This window comes from Hesperophylax consimilis, chromosome 12 (genome assembly GCF_061612785.1).
Source record: "Hesperophylax consimilis isolate HC1 chromosome 12, BYU_Hcon_1.0, whole genome shotgun sequence".
Lineage (NCBI taxonomy): Eukaryota > Metazoa > Arthropoda > Insecta > Trichoptera > Limnephilidae > Hesperophylax > Hesperophylax consimilis.
This window is the reverse complement of record NC_142847.1, coordinates 2,548,546-2,567,283: the sequence shown is the minus strand read 5'-3', so window position 1 is coordinate 2,567,283 and position 18,738 is coordinate 2,548,546. Positions and strand designations below refer to the sequence as shown.

At 37.8% G+C, this 18,738-nt stretch overlaps 1 protein-coding gene across 1 annotated transcript; it reads right to left on the bottom strand.

Moving 5' to 3' along the window:
* Positions 1 to 316: 316 nt before the first annotated feature.
* On the bottom strand, positions 317 to 16,734 carry rempA (intraflagellar transport protein rempA). The gene is made up of 11 exons (XM_089637634.1): positions 16,500 to 16,734; positions 15,039 to 16,268; positions 13,416 to 14,951; positions 12,832 to 13,012; positions 8,010 to 8,209; positions 5,417 to 5,602; positions 3,322 to 3,561; positions 2,624 to 2,696; positions 2,447 to 2,536; positions 727 to 867; positions 317 to 476 (listed from the first exon to the last, which is right to left on the bottom strand). Exons 1-11 carry the CDS (start codon positions 16,644 to 16,646, stop codon positions 346 to 348), a joined length of 4,155 nt encoding a protein of 1,384 aa, XP_089493760.1. The 5' UTR covers positions 16,647 to 16,734; the 3' UTR covers positions 317 to 345.
* Between the last annotated feature and the right edge of the window lie 2,004 nt (positions 16,735 to 18,738).

Below are 18,738 nucleotides of genomic sequence, written 5' to 3'. Positions count from 1 at the left end.
CCTAGTGAAAACCAACATTCAGAATTGAAAATTTGCTTGAAATGGCTGTAGCCGTGTTTTGTGACCAGATCTGAATAGCTTGGTACTTCCCTACCTTCTAATTCCCTCCCTAGTATAGTGGACTACCTTCAGCCTCACAGCACACCCCAATTGGGCATGCCACAGTCTCACTGGCTCCATACGATTGGGAGCAGTTAGGATTCTTGTGTTCACATTATAAAAAACGAAAACATTGTAAATTCTGTATGATTGTGCCAGCACAAGAATATAATATTATGTGCATGTATGGCTTTTCAGTAGTAAGTTTTCTGGCATTTTGAAATACTTTATGTGCTTGTGCATGTATTACATGGTGGGTAATTCTTCTGGTAGATATTCCGGAATATCTTGATCGGATGAAGGAGTTTCCGCTCCATTTCGGGAATGGGTAAGCATATCTGCTCTCTTCTCCAGGACGTTAGCTTGTTCTGTATATTCTAAAAAATGATATGTTTTACATATTAGCAAATTTACCTAATAAGGAGAGAAGGTGAAGTCACAAATCTAGATTAGTGGCTTCTTGTGTGTTATTATCAGAGTTGTTGCAAATTATACAGATCTGGCAATGGAAACAATTTGACAGTTTTTGTTACAGACATGAAAGGAAAACTAAGGTGTTGGTTCTAACTGAGCATCAAACATCATAATCATCTGCACATATGTGCTGGAAGGATAAGTAATACCAACCTCTAGCATCGCTGCTCATGCCGGCGTTGTTGGCCGCAGTGGCCATCATGCGCAGGAGGTGGTGCGGCCTGACGGGTCCATCGTTCCCCGCCCGGCTACCACTGTCCAGCTCATTCAGCAGGCGTTTTGAAGCGGACATCGCTGGAAATGTCAAAAGTAAAATAGAACAAGTGTGAATGCGCGACAAGTCCTTTCCATTTTTGAATGGTTTGTTCTATGAAGTAGATCATAGAATAGATCAGGTGGGATTGCAGCTTAAGGAGTGTTGGGAAACCTAAACTTGGGAATCTGAATGGTGTGGAGGCAAAAACTGCAGCCTCTGGCATAATGAACTGGAGGGAAACTGCAAACAACTGAAGGCAGGATTGGAGGCGTTTACTAGAAGGGGACAAGACTCTCCAAGGGCCCCTAAGTGCTGACAGTGAACTTTTCTTCTTCAGCTCTTAATTTTTTTAATGTTTGAGTCAAATTATTATTGAAATTATTTAGACGTATGTCTTGAATACTTCAAGATGAATACACTAAGGACGGGTTGTTTCTGAGAATTTGAACAATTCTTCAAAATTCAAAATTAATTTTCAAGTTCTGTTATTATTTCAGTTCTGTCAAGCAACTAGCCTATAATGTTATAATAACAGAACTTGAATAGGACTGTCACAAAACCCGAAAATTAATGTTGAAGTTTGATGAATTGTTTAACCCTTGAGACGTTGTTGATTTGCACGGATCGAACTTTCTACAAGCTTCCATTTTTTCAAAGACAATAACAAGCACTATTTCGTTCTCTTTCTGACATAAAAGAAATAATTAATTTTTAGATGAGAGGAAGAGAGATATATGCATTTTAATAATGTGCGGTCGTTCTGGGACAAATATGGTCTTAGGAGAGTATAATGCGCGCACGGCATTTGGGACTGTTTGGGTCTTAGAAGGTCCCAAGGGTTATATTCTCTGAAACAACCCGCCCTTAAAATTAGAAGGCAATTGACTGATCTAATATGTTTACACAAAATAATTCACAGCCATCTTGATAGTGCATTATGACGCCAGAGCATGTTTCACCTGAATACATTTAAAAATAATATAGCCTATTTTAGCCCTCTGACCCTAATGTGTCGACTGTATAATAAAATAGAGTGTGCTGAAGTAGACATTTTCATCGATAATTTATAGATTCTGAAAAAATGTTCTGCTGTTGCAGTAATTATATTGTGCAACAGCAGAACATTTCTGCTGTGACTCAGTCTGTTTGTGCAGATAGATAAACAATAGCGCGTGTTGCTTTACGTCCAACAAATGGCGCTGTTAAAAAAAAGCATGATGTCCAACGGATGGCGCTGTCTTTCAAAAAAGCATGTTTTTACCTGTCACAGGTGACATCTATATAATATAGTTATATATAAACACAAGCGTATTCGAATGCAACGTTGTGTCAAAATTTCAAAGAAATCGGTGATGAATTTTCGGAGATTTAACATTTTGAACAAACAAACATTAACATTTTTATTTATATAGATTACTTGTGTCTCTTTTGTATCTTTTTGTATTTGTACCATTTGTCACTTGAGTGAGTTTTATATAATTGGTATTTTTATTTGTTTTGTTTTTGAATCTTTATTTAGATGTATGCACATTAATGTATCCTATGTCTGAATAGATTTTCGTAATTGTATGTACATATTTGTGTATAAATAAATATTATTGAATTTTCTCAGCTTACCACTATGGAAGTCTTTTTGGAATGCTTTCTCTATATCAAGGTAGCGTTGAACCTGGTCTGCTTGACCTTGAAGAACCACCGCATCTGAGGCTATAAAATTTTTTTTTTGAAAAATATTTATTGTGTGCCTAATTACTGCGCATTACAATTTATTATATTTCTATGCATGCTTCATACCTGCTAGAGGATCGTTTGTCCGAGTCAGACTACGGAGTGCTTCACTCAGAGCACCAGCTGCCTTCTCGTAATTCTAAAACAAGTAAATATATTTTTGTAATTTTTTACTGTTATTCGTATTGACATAATAATATTTCATAATGTTTTCTCCACTGTGATTTCTCGATCACATTTCACATTTTCCGTATTTTATTCAATTAACATTATAATATACATAGTCTAATACCTATTACACTAGTTAGGATGTGTGCTACATTTTTCTGTACTTAATACTTGTCCTACAGTGTAAATCTAAAAGCTAACAAGGTTTGTTTTGATTACACTTATATTACTTGTATGTTACACAGGTTGTTTCACTTCAATCAGTCTGTGTTTGATTGCAATATTCTATCAATTTCGTGCTTCCAGTGTCTATTTATATTTGTAAGTTTATTGTAGGAGAGTGGTAATCTGTTGCAAAGTTTAAGTCGTAGTAAATGATATTTCTCTGTCCAAATTTGTGTTTGTTTTAGCTTGTTGGATGTAACTTTAATTGAAGGATCTACTGATTTTTCTTAGGTATGTTGGTTAATAGATCAAGTGCATAATTTTTGTGAGTACATATAAATAAGTATGGTTTTGGCGTAGACGTTTAAGTGACATGATGTTTAGATTATTGAAAATATATACATTTATATATATTATAATACATCACTAACCTCATATTCATCAATCTCCTGCCTCGCACAGGCCGCGTAGAAGGCAGCCAGCGGTCGCGGCGCCTTGGCCTTTTCATAAAGAACGGCTACCCGGCGCAGCAGGGCCGGCCGCGCCCTCCAGTCGGCCGCCTGCAACGCCCGCGCTGCCATCAGGTACACGGCACGGTCGCGCGATGCCTGCGCAAAGAACAGCATCTTGTCGATGTCGCCGGATTTTACCAGCCAGCGCATAGCTCCAACCTGGAAATACAAAATGAAGCATACTTTTAACAATAATTTACTATAAATGCCACATGCTGGTCACAGCGTCCTTGAGGTGATTTTGCACAAAAATGGCGTTAGACAAATCATCCAAATATTATTATTATTCCTAGAAAAGGACAATATTTTTTTTAATTGTACTTTTAACCCCTGGGGTCTTCGAGATTTTGTCGTCATGTTACATTAAAAGATATGTCAGATTCATGATTTATTTAGAAATATTCCCACTTGACATTAATTTTCAAATAGATTTGCTGTACCAATAAGAAATACTGTTTTTGAAACTTTATAAAAGACCCTTTCAGATTATAATATTACAAACGGACAACCGCAGTTAAAAATTTGATTTAAAATACAGATTTTTTTACAATTGTTTTGTCGTTTATCAATTGTTTTTTTCTTGTAAACTGTAATAATATCACCTCATATAAAAATATAAAACATATTCAATTTCATAAACATATTATAAAGGTTATTGTCCATTCCCTTTTTTTCCGTTTTAGATAATAATATTAACCCTTCAGGGTAATTTGTTTGCATTTGGGAACAACTCGTTCTATCTCCCTTACTGTAATGGTGAGAAATATTATCTAAATGGTGTTAGAAAGAGAAAATACCATTCTTTATATTTAATTACAGAAGAATAAGAATTGAAATGTGCATCTTTATGAAACCAAAGGTTCCAAACGCAATTTCAAAAAAAATTATAAAACTTTTATATGAAACAATAAAAAAGTGAGGCAACAATAAGGTTGGTAATACATTTGTCTAATAAAATAGGTATGAGTTTTAATATATTTTTTGTCACCGGTAATTTTAGTTAGAAAAACCCATTTTTAATGTTTGCATTAAAAATTTTTATATTTCACAAACTATATATTTTTTTCTGATAACAAAATTTTAAAGCGTTTTTTTATCACTTTTGTAAAACAGCTTTCAGTTTTCGGATTCAGAAATATTCTATTTTTTTGGATTTTTTTGCAAAATGGGAGGCCATAAGGAGTTGATAAGAAATTCACAAACTTTGATTAATCTTTCACAACATGAAAGCGATGGCGGTCGAGGACTTTTTGGAATATATAATAATTATTTGGATGGGTTTCTGTAAATGTGTCTATTTTAAATACAAATAAGAAGCGTGGTGTTGCCATTTTCGAACACTGCTTAAATCATATATCTCTTGTATGAGTCCGTATCAGCCTGTAATCATCCGTAATCTTGCATACAAAGGGTTAATTAATATTAAAAAATATAAAGTTAATAATTTTGATTCTGGTCATATTTTTGACAATTAAATATATAGGTCATCAAAACAATCGCAACAAGCGATCGTTTCTTTCTGTGCAGTGTCGTTGCCCTGATCCATGCCTCCGGATGAAGCCATCAATCTCTTGAATCTTTTGGAAAACACGTTGAATGGCAAAACGGCTTACGTTTAATTGCCTAGCAACATCACACTATCGCAACCCTGATTGCAGCAGTGCCACCACTTGAGCGGCTTCGTCAGCAGTGGTGTCCATTTTAAGGGGTTGTTTTTAAATGTTAATTTTTCACATGTGCCCTCTTCAACATTCGGATAGTGAATGACTCACATTTGACTTAAATTGCTCCTTTTATAGCCCAGGAAGATGACACTTGTAAAGAGTACATATAGAAACATATTTTCCAATATGTGCGATTTTTGTGACGCCGAGTGTATAATATTTATTCCTATTTTAAAATGAGTTTTTAATAGTTTGTTGCTTTGTAAGATTTTAGATGATGATATACAATTTATTTCATCCATTCAAAACAACCGTCTTTGAAAAGTTGGAGCATAATAAGTTTATCCTACCTTATCTCCCGCTTGAGTTAGCTTCTTGGCTGCCATGTGGTAGGCCCCCCTTAGCCCCAGCAGGTCGGCCAGTCGAGTGAGCACCCGGGAGCGCCCCTCCGCCCCCTTGGCAGGGCTCAGCCTCTCAGCCACCTCATCCGATATCTCAATATTGTGTTCTTCTATCAGGTCAAGGGCTTCTTCATACTAAACAAATTAAAAAAGTTTTAGTAGTCTAATTTAGATTGATGCTTAATTAGTGATCGAAAGAATCCAAACATATGTTTATGTTGGCCACACAATTAAATCAGCGGAGAATAAGGCAGGGGAGGAACTGGAATGAAGGTGAGTAGTTGTCTGGGCTGTCTTTAACAGGGTTCAATTTTAAAAAGCCAATAACTAAAAAAGACATTTGACGGATATGCTCATCATTATTATGATTCCGAAGGCACAGTACTTGGCAAAGAAACAGAGCAATGGAGAGAAGCATGATAAGATTAATATAATGAAAAGCAGGTGTCATATATTTTAAAAAAGGAGTTGATTATAATCATAGTATTCGGGCATTCCAGAAGATAACGTTAGTCCATTTTAAGGAGATAGTCGAATGCTACCGAGTGCCTTCCAAACACTGGGCGGGTGGCCACTGGGCCTATCGGCAGCGGAGAAGCGTCTTAACTCCAGAATAGGTCAGCTGCTCACATTGCTGTATATATTTTTAATTCTTGTATAGTTATATTAAATAAATAAGATCTGTAATCGGAACTATGTGTACGATTGAGATTAATCATTTACAATTAAAGACAATCCTTTGCCCTCACACAATAGAAGAACATAATATACAGTGAAACTCGCTTATGAAGTTCCCAGTTAAGAACTTTTCATACTTAATAAGATTGGTTTTTTTTCGGTCCCTTAAAGACTAAATTTGAAAAGTGACCCAATTTATCCCACATATGTGCGAAAGGTTTTCTCACATAAGAATTTTTTTTCCCGGTCACTTGGAAAACTTCTTAACGGGTTCAACGTCAACTCAAACTCAGCTATTTGGCAGGGTTCGAATGCTCTGAGAAACTCCACACCTGCCTATTGTACATATATGAGTACAACTTTATGGCATTTATGCCAGCCTTCCAAAATATCAAATTGACAAACTTCAATCAGTGTTTAATGCAGCAGCACGGCTCATAACCGGGGTTTCAAAATATTCACACATTTCAGAACACCTTCGTAACCTTCACTGGCTCAAGTGCCCTGAAAGAATCCAGTACAAACTGTGCTGGATGGTGTTTAAATCCATCAATGAAATGGCCCCACCCTACATCTCTGAACTATGCTTCCCGGAAAACACTGGTCTGAGGCAGTCAACGCTTAGATCAGCAACATCAGCAGCTGTAGGCAGACTGATAGAACCTATGCGCAAGCCAAATACTAAGTTTGGTGATCGCGCTTTCGGAGTATCTGGGCCGAAGGCTTGGAATAAACTCCCTCCGGAACTAAGATCCATAACAAGTCCAACAGAATTCAGGTCTAAATTAAAAACTTACCTTTTTAAGCTGTCGTATCCTTAAAATAAATATACCAATCCTACGAGAAAGTCCAGTTATATTCAATTTTTCAATTAAGTCCTAAATCCTGTATCTAAATTTCGCCAATAAACAATTAGATAATGTTAATTAAGTGTTAATCTCAAGTGACCTATCAGGTAAGTATTGAACTGTATATTTTCTCCATAAATAGTTAAGTAATAACATAGACCACTGTACAAATGTATTATAAGTTTGTACAGCGCCCTTGAGGTGTTTTTGCACAAAAACGGCGCTATACAAGTCATCCAAGTATTATTATTATTATTATTATTATTAACTTTCATTGCTCAGTGTTCATCCGGTAACTGTCGCGACTAGTTGTTTTTATGCTGGCCTTGTGCTTAAATGAATTAAAAAATTTTGCGCGGTTTTTAACTACTCTGGTTTTGAAGTTAAAGTGTGTTGAATATGGGTGACAAAGTTTTCCAAGTTAACATAGCTAATATTTTTCCAAGGTATTACTGTCCAAGGCTGGCAGTAAACCTAAGAGTTTCCCCTAACTAATAAAGATTATTGCACATATATTAGCTCGGTATCGGATCGGCACCGGTTTGCCTCAGGCGAGGAGATGCTGATTAGTTGTAGTATGGAGTTTCATACAGAGAATTCTGATCGGCTCGAGCTGAGGCTGTGCTGATTTGGTGCCAGGGTGATGCGACAACCTTAAATGTGTTTTTATATTTTACACCACTGATAAACAATCATTTACGATACATTAATAATGGTTGTTTTTAAATTGCGTAAAATATGTTTATTAGGAAGGCCCTAGGTATTTAAGAAAGACGAGCCTTCTAATTCCCAAAATAATTTACTGTAAAAAATTGTATCTTCTTATCTAACTTCTTTCCAAAGGAATAGTTTTCCTTACAGATGTTATGGGCTGACTATCCGCTAAAAGCTGCTAAGAAACAGAAAAACTTGAGATAATATTTAGGGGAGGCCTATGTCCTAAGCTGGGGACACCAGAAGGCTAGTGAAGAAGAAAAATCTGTGATATATTTGAGAAGTCAATTCCAAGCATTTACCAGTTGTGCAGAAGCCAGTATAGAAGCCGCCTGCTCCGGCTGCGAGGCGTTCAGCAGGGGCTGCACCAGCTTCCTGGCCAGAGCTGCATCACAGGATCCGTGGGGGGCGGCAGCGAGGGACTCTACCACCCGCCTCAGCGCTTCCGATCCACTCTCACCTTCCGCTTGGAGCGCCACTTCCACCGCCTTGTGGAGCTTTCCTGGAATCATTATTTTAAGCTACAAATGAATAATATTGTAAAATTAATAATTTCTGTTGAGTATTTATTTTAACACTAAAGATTTCTTTACATATTTTTGAAACTATGCATGTATTATTAATTATATTGAAAAGGGATGTGCAAAAAATGATTGGGTTTTCAAATACATGTACACACATAATGTACTTCCTTACATTTATATTATTTATTGTACATCTTATATACATAGCTTCCATACCGAGCTTTGTTCATAGGATATGTAATTTTCTTTAACATCTTTGAGGATGGATTAATCTGTTGCTTTATTTTTATTTGTCAGCTTGAATAGGTATTTGGGATACTTCATTACTGACAAAAGTGAAACAAGTGAAAATTGACCGTGAGAGAAGCAATGGAATGTAATCTGAAACGCTTGAATCTGTCGTTGGCGCTGGTGTAGTTTGATATCACGGCGGTCTTATTCCTATGCAATGGCAAAAGTTTTTTTTAACAATGGTTAGTTAAAATGTCTCAATGTTGTATTGTGCCTTTATGCTCCCCAATAACGTCTGGACATAGGTTTCCAAGTATTGTGCCTTTATACTCCTTGAGAACGTCTGGACACACATCTGCCCTGATGATGGACACTGCAATGCTGTCCGAAACGTTTGCTAAAGAAGGAGGTAGCGCAACACGGCATAATACCCCAAAAACAAATCACTATAAATCATACCGTATTATATAATCTTATTAAATCATACCGTCTGGACACAGGTTTCCAAGTATTGTACCTTTATGCTCCCCAAGAACGTCTGGACATAGGTTTCCAAGTATTGTGCCTTTATGCTGCCCGAGAACGTCTGGACATAGGTTTCCAAGTATTGTGCCTTTATGCTCCCCAAGAACGCCTGGACATAGGTTTCCAAGTATTGTGCCTTTATGCTCCCCAAGAACGCCTGGACATAGGTTTCCAAGTATTGTGCCTTTATGCTCCCCAAGAACGCCTGGACATAGGTTTCCAAGTATTGTGCCTTTATGCTCCCCAAGAACGCCTGGACATAGGTTTCCAAGTATTGTGCCTGTACTAGACAATTATATGTCTGCACAGATACTTTTAACAATAGGGTGCTGGACACAACGTCACGAAATCAGCCTCGGGGAGTGTGGCGATAATTGGAGTGAGGCTACGTCAAAGTACAGAGAAGAATTGGTTTCTAAAACTGTCTTGACACATGAATCTATTATTAGGTAAAACTGGGAAAGGAACTGAATTTACTACTTAATAAAATACTTGAATAGGTTACTTGGAGACTTGGTTTTGGTTTTTCAGCAGAGTTGTTTCTCTTTCAGAGGTAGTTGTTGAACTGACTTGACATCGAATCTGGCTCTCTATTTAAAGGGCAAACTCGAGTCAGGTCCTCACTGAGGAGATTCTCCCCTTTCATGGGGAGTGAATTAGTTAGGTATTTTTCCTCTCGGCTGTTGGCCTGCCGAGAGGGATGCAACATTATAGGGCGATACCTCTAACTAGGTCAGTTCAACTCACCTAAACTATCACCCTAAGTCTCGTTTATTTATTTTATAATAAAATATACAGTTTTACATATTGGTTTTGATGCTTGACATTTTTGGTTTGTACATTTTTTCAAAGTGCAAAAAATACAGTTAGGTGTAAGTTTTCAGGTTATTATGTTTGCGTATAGTCATTTTTGGATGTTGATAATTAAAATCAATTTCTCGTAATTTAGTCTGACGTTATCAGAAACGGTTATTTAGAACTTGTAATTATTGCTATGCATGCTATACTGTGCAGTGATTGCCTGTAGGTGTCGGCCATTTTCTAATTCCATCTGGTGAATAGTGGAGGGGGAACAGCGTAAATACTGAGGCAGTTCCTTTACTAATTACATATGGCATATCATTTGGTAGAGTTATTTTGATATAAAGATTTTTTTATGCGTCGGCGACACAGTATCTAGAGATTTCGGGGTCAGAGTGTTCTTAAAATTTTTTCGTAAATATGAATTTAATTGAAAATGCTGGTATAGTTCTGGACACGTATGATATAGTGCCTTTATGCTCCCCGAGAATGTCTGGACATAGATTTACAAGTATTGTGCCTTTATGCTCCCCGAGAATGTCTGGACATAGATTTACAAGTATTGTGCCTTTATGCTCCCCGAGAATGTCTGGACATAGATTTACAAGTATTGTGCCTTTATGCTCCCCGAGAATGTCTGGACATAGATTTACAAGTATTGTGCCTTTATGCTCCCCAAGAATGTCTGGACATAGATTTACAAGTATTGTGCCTTTATGCTCCCCGAGAATGTCTGGACATAGATTTACAAGTATTGTGCCTTTATGCTCCCCAAGAATGTCTGGACATAGATTTACAAGTATTGTGCCTTTATGCTCCCCGAGAATGTCTGGACATAGATTTACAAGTATTGTGCCTTTATGCTCCCCAAGAATGTCTGGACATAGATTTACAAGTATTGTGCCTTTATGCTCCCCGAGAATGTCTGGACATAGATTTACAAGTATTGTGCCTTTATGCTCCCCGAGAATGTCTGGACATAGATTTACAAGTATTGTGCCTTTATGCTCCCCAAGAATGTCTGGACATAGATTTACAAGTATTGTGCCTTTATGCTCCCCGAGAATGTCTGGACATAGATTTACAAGTATTGTGCCTTTATGCTCCCCAAGAATGTCTGGACATAGATTTACAAGTATTGTGCCTTTATGCTCCCCGAGAATGTCTGGACATAGATTTACAAGTATTGTGCCTTTATGCTCCCCAAGAATGTCTGGACATAGATTTACAAGTATTGTGCCTTTATGCTCCCCGAGAATGTCTGGACATAGATTTACAAGTATTGTGCCTTTATGCTCCCCGAGAATGTCTGGACATAGATTTACAAGTATTGTGCCTTTATGCTCCCCGAGAATGTCTGGACATAGATTTACAAGTATTGTGCCTTTATGCTCCCCGAGAATGTCTGGACATAGATTTACAAGTATTGTGCCTTTATGCTCCCCGAGAACGTCTGGACATAGATTTACAAGTATTGTGCCTTTATGATCCCCGAGAATGTCTGTACATAGATTTACAAGTATTGTGCCTTTATGATCCCCGAGAATGTCTGGACATAGATTTACAAGTATTGTGCCTTTATGCTCCCCGAGAACGTCTGGTCATAGGTTTCCAAGTGATTAACAGTTAAGAAAATAAGTGTTTAATTATTAAAGACAATATTAGCGATTCTTAAACGAAAATCTGAAACAGAAAAATCAGAAAAAGATACGGTCACATCAACCCAGGACCCTTGCCTTGCCGGGGCACCGCTCTACTAACTGAGCTAATGGGACCTTATCTCCTTCGGTCATTTTTATAACTGTATCATACTTCGAATAAGAACTACCGACATTGCTTTCATTTTTCTCACCGCACATTTTTATTGGCAACTATCTTTTTTCTGATTTTTCTGTTTCAGATTTTCGTTTAAGAATCGCTAATATTGTCTTCAATAATTAAATGTTACAATTTGAGGTTTTACTCACTAAGTTAATCCAAAAAAAAAAGAAATAAAATAAGTGGTTTGTTCCATAAAAATACTCATATTTGCAGTAAATATTTTATCAGACTATGTGATGCCCTCTGGAATCTGATAAAATCGTAAGCACTATTTCAAAACATGAGTTAACCTCACTTTTCGACATTTTGGCTCTTTGAAAATAGCCAGAAAATTGTTATTTTTGTCATAAGCCGCCAATTCGCTAACAGCAAAACTTATTTTTCATCTTAGTCTGTTAAAAGTATGCGTAGATAATAATGATTGGATCATTTGTATAGGGCCGTTTTCATAAGAAAATCACCTCAGGAGCGATAAGATACATACATTCATAGGAAAACAATCTGAAATAGGTTGCAGTTATAAAAAAATAAAGTCTTCCTTTTTTCCTTAAAACATTATCTTTCAACCGTCTTTCATATCAAGCAAACGAGAAACTACACTAGCGCCATCTGCTTCGAGCTTTACAGATTACCTGCCATTCTAGTCACACTGAGTGACTTTACTTGCAACTGGTTAAATTGACAGAAAATTTAAATGTTGATTCAGTCATCTTCAACAATTATTAGTACTAAGTACCTACGTAGGTAATTCTTCATGATTTTTTTAAAAAGTTTCAAATTTAGAAATTTCCAACATTAGAAGTTTTTTCTTTGATAATTTAAGAAATCATTGGCTGACCTTATCTAATTAACGGTAAACGTAACGTACATTATAATCTACGCATTCGTAGACGGCGTTAATTTAATTATTTTATAAAAACGGACAAATTATTCGGCAATATGAATATGAAAATATAGTTTTGTCCATATAAAAACTATTTATTCATATTCATACCGCGTGTAAACGGGTGCAAACAAATAATTTGTCTAAATATTTTAAAGCATGACTTGCAAAAAGAGTGTTTTCATAAAGTAATTAAATTAATGCCATCTACGAACGCGTAGATTATAGCGTACGTTACATTTAGGCTTAATGTTTTTAATGCAAACATCCAATGGCTCATCTCACAGCAGATCTGTATAGTTCAATACATGTAGCTAGTATTCTACCAGAAACACTAACCTGCTTTATGATATAAGGTTGCCGCCACGGGGGCCAGGCCCGCGCCCTCTAGAGCTGCTGCGGCCGCCAGGGTGTGCGGTCCCGAACCCCCGGCGCCCCCTGCACGCCCTACCAGGTCCCATAGCCCCGCCTCTGCTGCGCAGCGAACTGCCGCTGCTAGGGCCCCTGCGCGCATGTACATCTGAATAACAATGGGAGATGAATTGTTAATATAAGTAAATAGTTTATTTGGAATAGAACCCCTAATAACCTACAACAAAACCTTGTAATGCTATAGATCTATTTACATAAAGAAGAGTGTTTGTGGCGGGCGGTGTGGTTTTGATTTTTATACAAATGTAGTTTTATTCTGAAATTGGATGAAAATTTGCACACATGACTGAGGAAAAGAGGAAGGTCACGCTGTTGCTGAGAGCTTGATTTTAACCTTTCCTTTTGTTAAATTATAAGAGAGAAATGGAAGTTACGAAGGAGCTACTACACCAACTTGTACCTAGATACCTGTACCAAAGGAAACATTTATTCACAGATAGCCAGGCCTTACTTTAACAAGGAATAAATTATATACAAAATGTTTTTCTTACCTTCACAGCTTCTTCCGCTTTATCCGATTGCAGTTCCAGGTGTCTACCAATATGGTAAGCTGCTGGAGGCTTGTCTGACAGAGTGAGGGCTTCCTCCAGCCTATCAGTGTGGCACAGAAGTCTAGCCCTGGCTGCGAAATCCCCCGCCGTCTCATAATGCTCCAGTGCTGCATCAAGTTCGCCTTGTCCCTCCATATAGTGCGCCCACCACTTGTGCATCTCAGGGTTTTTAGACATGCTCACTTTATGCTTGAGCACTCCTAACTGTCCCGCTTGTAACAGCATTCTCGGGACTTGTGGCACATCCACACCGGACTTTTCAAAGCATTCGGAAGCTGCCTCTAACTCTCCCGCATCCCTTTTAACGCAACCCAACTTGTAATGAGCGTTTTTGACTAGTAGTGCTGCTTCACCTTGGACGGATTGCGTCGTGAGCTTTTCGAAACCATCTCGAGTTGCAGCTGTCAGTTTGAATAGTAAATCGTAGCGGCCCGCTTCTTCAAAGAGCTGTTTGGCCTCTTCGAGCATACCGAGATGTATGGCTAAGATAGCCGTTCTACACTTATCATTCAGTTTGGTGTCTTCTATCGCCATGTGCAATGCTAAAGCTCCTTTAACATCATTCATTTTAGCAAGGCAAACAGCAGCCACATCGAGTCTTTTCTGTGGCACACAAGCTTTGGCTAAGCCTCTCCACACTGCGTCTCCAGCTCCCGTGTTGCCAATGGCAACGACAGCTTGCTCCATTTGACCTATGGTCATGTAGAAAAGATAGTCCAGTAAATGTGAACGGGTTGTGGAATCACAGTCTTCGGAGCCGACAAACTCTCGTAGTGTAGTTTTGATGAGTTTGCCTTCATGCATGGATACAACAAGGGGAGCACTCATTGCACACAAGTTAAATCCAACTTCTACATCTTTCATTTCACCCCAGTCTTTGTGTTCAATCAGGATGCCGTTGTGCGTGAATAGACATCTTACAGAGTCATCTATTGTGGACCTAACATGACAAGCCAATAGCCTGGGGTCGACTAGATCCCAACATATTGTTATTGGGATACAAAGTTCACCTGCTGTTCCTTTGAGTACAGTATGAGTGAGTGTATCGTTCGAAGCATCCCACAGATAGAGTTTTGGGTCTGGTATGAGATTAGCAGTAGCTACTGCGAGGCAAACCAATCGCCCAGAAGTATTTATTCCAGCGTACATTATTTCTCCAAAGTCCTCAAATAGTTCAAAACAGTTCTTTGGCGCAAATGGAGAGCGGAGACCTTTTTTGGTTATTTCACCGATTTTAATGCATCCATCCATTGTAGCTATGGCAAGGTAGCGTTCATTTCTAGATATGCCGATCGGTTCACCTTCACTGTCTGCCGAATGAAGAGCTCCTAAAGTTGTTCCTGTTACTGATTTAGCTTCGATTCGATTTCCAACAATTCCAACTAATGTTTCATCGTGGAGAAGAAGAGTTTCTGTTTGCCAGGAGAATTTGTACACTGGCAGAAAGTTGAAAGTATCTTTGCCAATTTTGAGAACCTGGAATTAGAATTGAATACTAAGTAAGCACACAAAAACAAAAAAAAATCTGAGACTGGTATGTAGTCTTTAAAATGTAATAATTACCTGGACTTCTTTTCCATCTGAAACTGCAAGGTATGTGTCACTGAGACACATAGCTCTGATGCATATATCCGTGTTTGCAATAGTGACAGCACCTTTCACTCCCTCGAGAGCCACTTGAGTGGGTCCCTTCTGTATTCCCCAAACTCTCTGATTGTACCCCCAACAGATAGGCTGTTCTCTCAGAATAGAGACGCTGGTTATACTGTTGACGGCCAGCAGAGGATGTAGTCCACCTTGAGAACCCCAGCATACTTGCTTGACACTTCCTTTCACGCTGCACACATTGATCAGACCCCAAGTGCCGTGCGGATTCTTCCGCCAAACAAACACTCTTCCCTGATTGGAACCACAGCTCAAAACACCAGTTAAAGTGCAGAATCCCATGCTGGTAAACATCTCTGAATTATGCGTAGGAGACGCCTCTTCAACTGGGAGAATCAAGTTATCGTTTGTTTCGCTGTCCCATATTCGGACGGATGTTTCTCCAGCCAGGATAGCAACGGCTGCCCCCCCGGCGCTTGTCACTCCGAGTCCTGTTCTTGTCGTCATCTTGACATGAACTTTAGCCTCGAGAGTTCCCTTCACCTGTCCGATTGAGAATCGAGTAAGACTCAATGTGCCGCTTATTTCCCAAGCAACTACGAGCCCTCCTGAAGGAGTCATTGTCATAAAGCGAACATTCCCGATAGACGGAAGCACTTCCGAGCATGTTCCGGATTCGTCAATGTAAAGTAAGTTACCGTTTTGTTGAGCGCAATAAAGAGAGTGGTTATCTCCTGGTCCTCCTGTTATCCTGGGAGCTGTCCTCGGTCTCCACGATGCTAGGACATCAAGTGCTCCTTCATCGCCAGCAACTGCGGCTTTAGCTAATCCTCGTAGAACATTTTCACTTGTTCCCATGCCGACGGGGCAATAAGCAGCGTGGGTTAACGGTTCTTCTAGCGTAAGATGAAAAGTTGTGAGTAGCCTTGTGGGTGTTGATCTCCAGCCTGTGACTGCTCCCGCTGCATCAGATACAATGAGTCTACCTCCGCCGGCGCTCCAGGAGAGCAGAAGAGGGGGGGCGGAGTGTGGCGCCTGTAGCGGCTGCCAACCACCGCCAGATCTCCAGACGTGGAGTTGTCCGTCCTCCCAGCCGACAGCTAGGAAGGGTCGCTGCGGATGCCAGGCAAGGGCACTGGCTTGCTGACCCGCTTGGGCAGTTTCTTGACTGCCTTCCAATGCAACACCCTAAAAATAATGATCTTTAATAAATACTTTTAAAAACATTTTGATTTAAGTGTAGATTGCACAATTGTGATTTTTTTTATCCATAAACGTCGTCCCAATGATCCGCTCACTCAAAAGCAAGTATGATTATAAATACTGAAAAAAACTTAATTTATAATATAACAAAAAAATTAACTTGATCTTCCTGCTATAGTGTTGGAAATAGGTATAATATAGCTGCTTAGTACGCACATTTTCATCGAATATTGTAATAATTCCCCCCTTATCTTGGCTGTATGAGGCTACAGCTAAGTATGATTCGACAGGATGCCATTCTAAAATTGTGCTAATTATTCCTGGTTCTGAAAATTTTACTTTATTATCAAAGTAGAGTGTCATTGTGAACTGGCCTCAGAAGATCTATTTGAAAACAAAATAAAAGGCACTTAATTCATGCTACCGATTTATATTCAAAACACGGCCACCATTTTCAAACAAACTTTGACATTTGTGTATTTGGTGTTGCTATCCGAAAATCGATTGAAATATTTTTGGCATGGGCGCGTAAGAACTTGAAAATAATGAAAAATCTTTTACGTCAAAATAATTTATTTTCATTGTGTTTGCACAGTGTTGGACGAAAATCATTTGAGGGATACAAATAAAGACAGCAATTTAACACTTTCGTGCTTCTGACAAAAGAACATTGAAAGTTAGCCGGCATTGCTACTTTTCCTACCAAGCTTTGCAGATTGCTGATTTTGTATGTTACATAATTGGAGATTGCTGTGCTTTCTCTAAATTTTTCCAAAATTACCTAATATTCGTTGCACAATGATTTTGAAAATTTTCAATATATATATTATAAGAATCTTATCTAATAGCACAGTACATACACATACTTATTATTTTCATGACATGGTCTGTGTGGAGTAAAAATAAAATATGGTATCCACTTACAGAGAATTCATATGGTTTAAAACGTTAGTTTTGACTAAGAACAAAGAATCCTCGAGTTTCACATACTTGCTGTAGGTATTATTTAAATCTTATTCAAAATAAATTTCGTGGCATGAGTATTTTCTGTAAATAAAATAATTTAATAACTAAGCTAATGAGTTAACAAATTAACCAATCCAACAAGACATCCGTTTTTTTTATTATTTATTATTGAATTTTTTCCAGAACTTCTTTTTATTTTTTCCCGAACGTTCTTCCCGAACATTATTTTCTTATTATCAATCGAAGTTTTGACGGTTTTTTGCACATCTTTTCCGAGTTCGAATATTTAAAAATAATAACTAGATTAGAAGCCACGAACTAAAAGGGCAATTATTATTACCACGGACTGGATACCCACTTTTTAATTTAAAACTTCAGTCTCTTCAATTCCTAGCTCATTTTTTGCAGGCTAAATAAATAATTATTATTTATTTTTAAGTTCAGGCATTACTGTTTCTTCCGTATTTCATAATACATAGTCTTATTTTCAACTAGCTGTACCCTGCCAAGCGTTGCTGTGGCTCAGTCTGTCTGTGCAGTTATATAAACTATAGCGCGTGTTGATTTTACGTCCAACAGATAGCTGTTTTTTTTTAAACATGTTTTACTTGTCACAGGAGACATCTATATAATACTATACAAATATACATATAAAATCGCACACGTATTCAAATCCAACGTTGTGTTAAAATTTCAAAGTAATCGGTGAAGATTTCGGAGATTTGATTTGAGATTTTGAACAAGCGAACATTTACACTTTTAGTTATTTAATATAGATACGCTAGACAGGTACCTATTTACTCAAATTCAATTTTGTAGGTACATTATTTCACCCATAGACATATGAATATTAGTAGACCTGCCCTAAGTGTTTAAAAGCGTATTATTCCCCACTCCCTATACCGGTTCCATTGGAGCCGGCTGGGCTCGCGTATGGCTTCCCGTGAATCTTGAGAATGTGACGTCATCATTCTTGTTCGAACTAGCGTCGAGCTATGGTCGAGGCATTTTATGAAATAACACGGCAAAATAGTGGCTTGTGATATGAAAACTTGTAAAAATATATGTGAAAAAGAGAATAAACCCAATTGTCGTATTACATCCCAGTGAGGATATCATTATATCTATTTGTTACACAAAAAAAAGATAATAAAACACTTATTATTATTATTATTCCATAATATGTAAGCATCATTTTAAGCTTATTCACGTCGTATAATATGAATCAGTTGTAGAAACATATACTATCACATCGAGCCAAAATTGGTCGAATGTAGCGATTCTCAAGTGTGCGCATCGTTGTTACTGGGAAGTAAATTATGAACACTTATAAAAGTGTCTTAACTAAATACGTAAACAAAATATTCGACTCTGAAAATAGAAGAATTTTTTTTTGCCGAATTTGGACTTCGCAAATTTGTTCATAACGTGGCGAGTAATTTGCGCTCCCATGTAAAAATGTCTATTCATTCAAAAGCAGATTTTACTT

Excerpts from the sequence above, each read along its gene's own strand:
- rempA (XM_089637634.1), bottom strand. The coding sequence starts at position 16,646 with ATGACACTCTACTTTGATAATAAAGTAAAATTTTCAGAACCAGGAATA. Across the intron at positions 14,952-15,038 it reads CAGATGGAAAAGAAGTCCAG|GTTCTCAAAATTGGCAAAGA; the intron begins GTAATTATTACA and ends TTCTAATTCCAG. Across the intron at positions 13,013-13,415 it reads AAGCGGAAGAAGCTGTGAAG|ATGTACATGCGCGCAGGGGC; the intron begins GTAAGAAAAACA and ends ATTGTTATTCAG.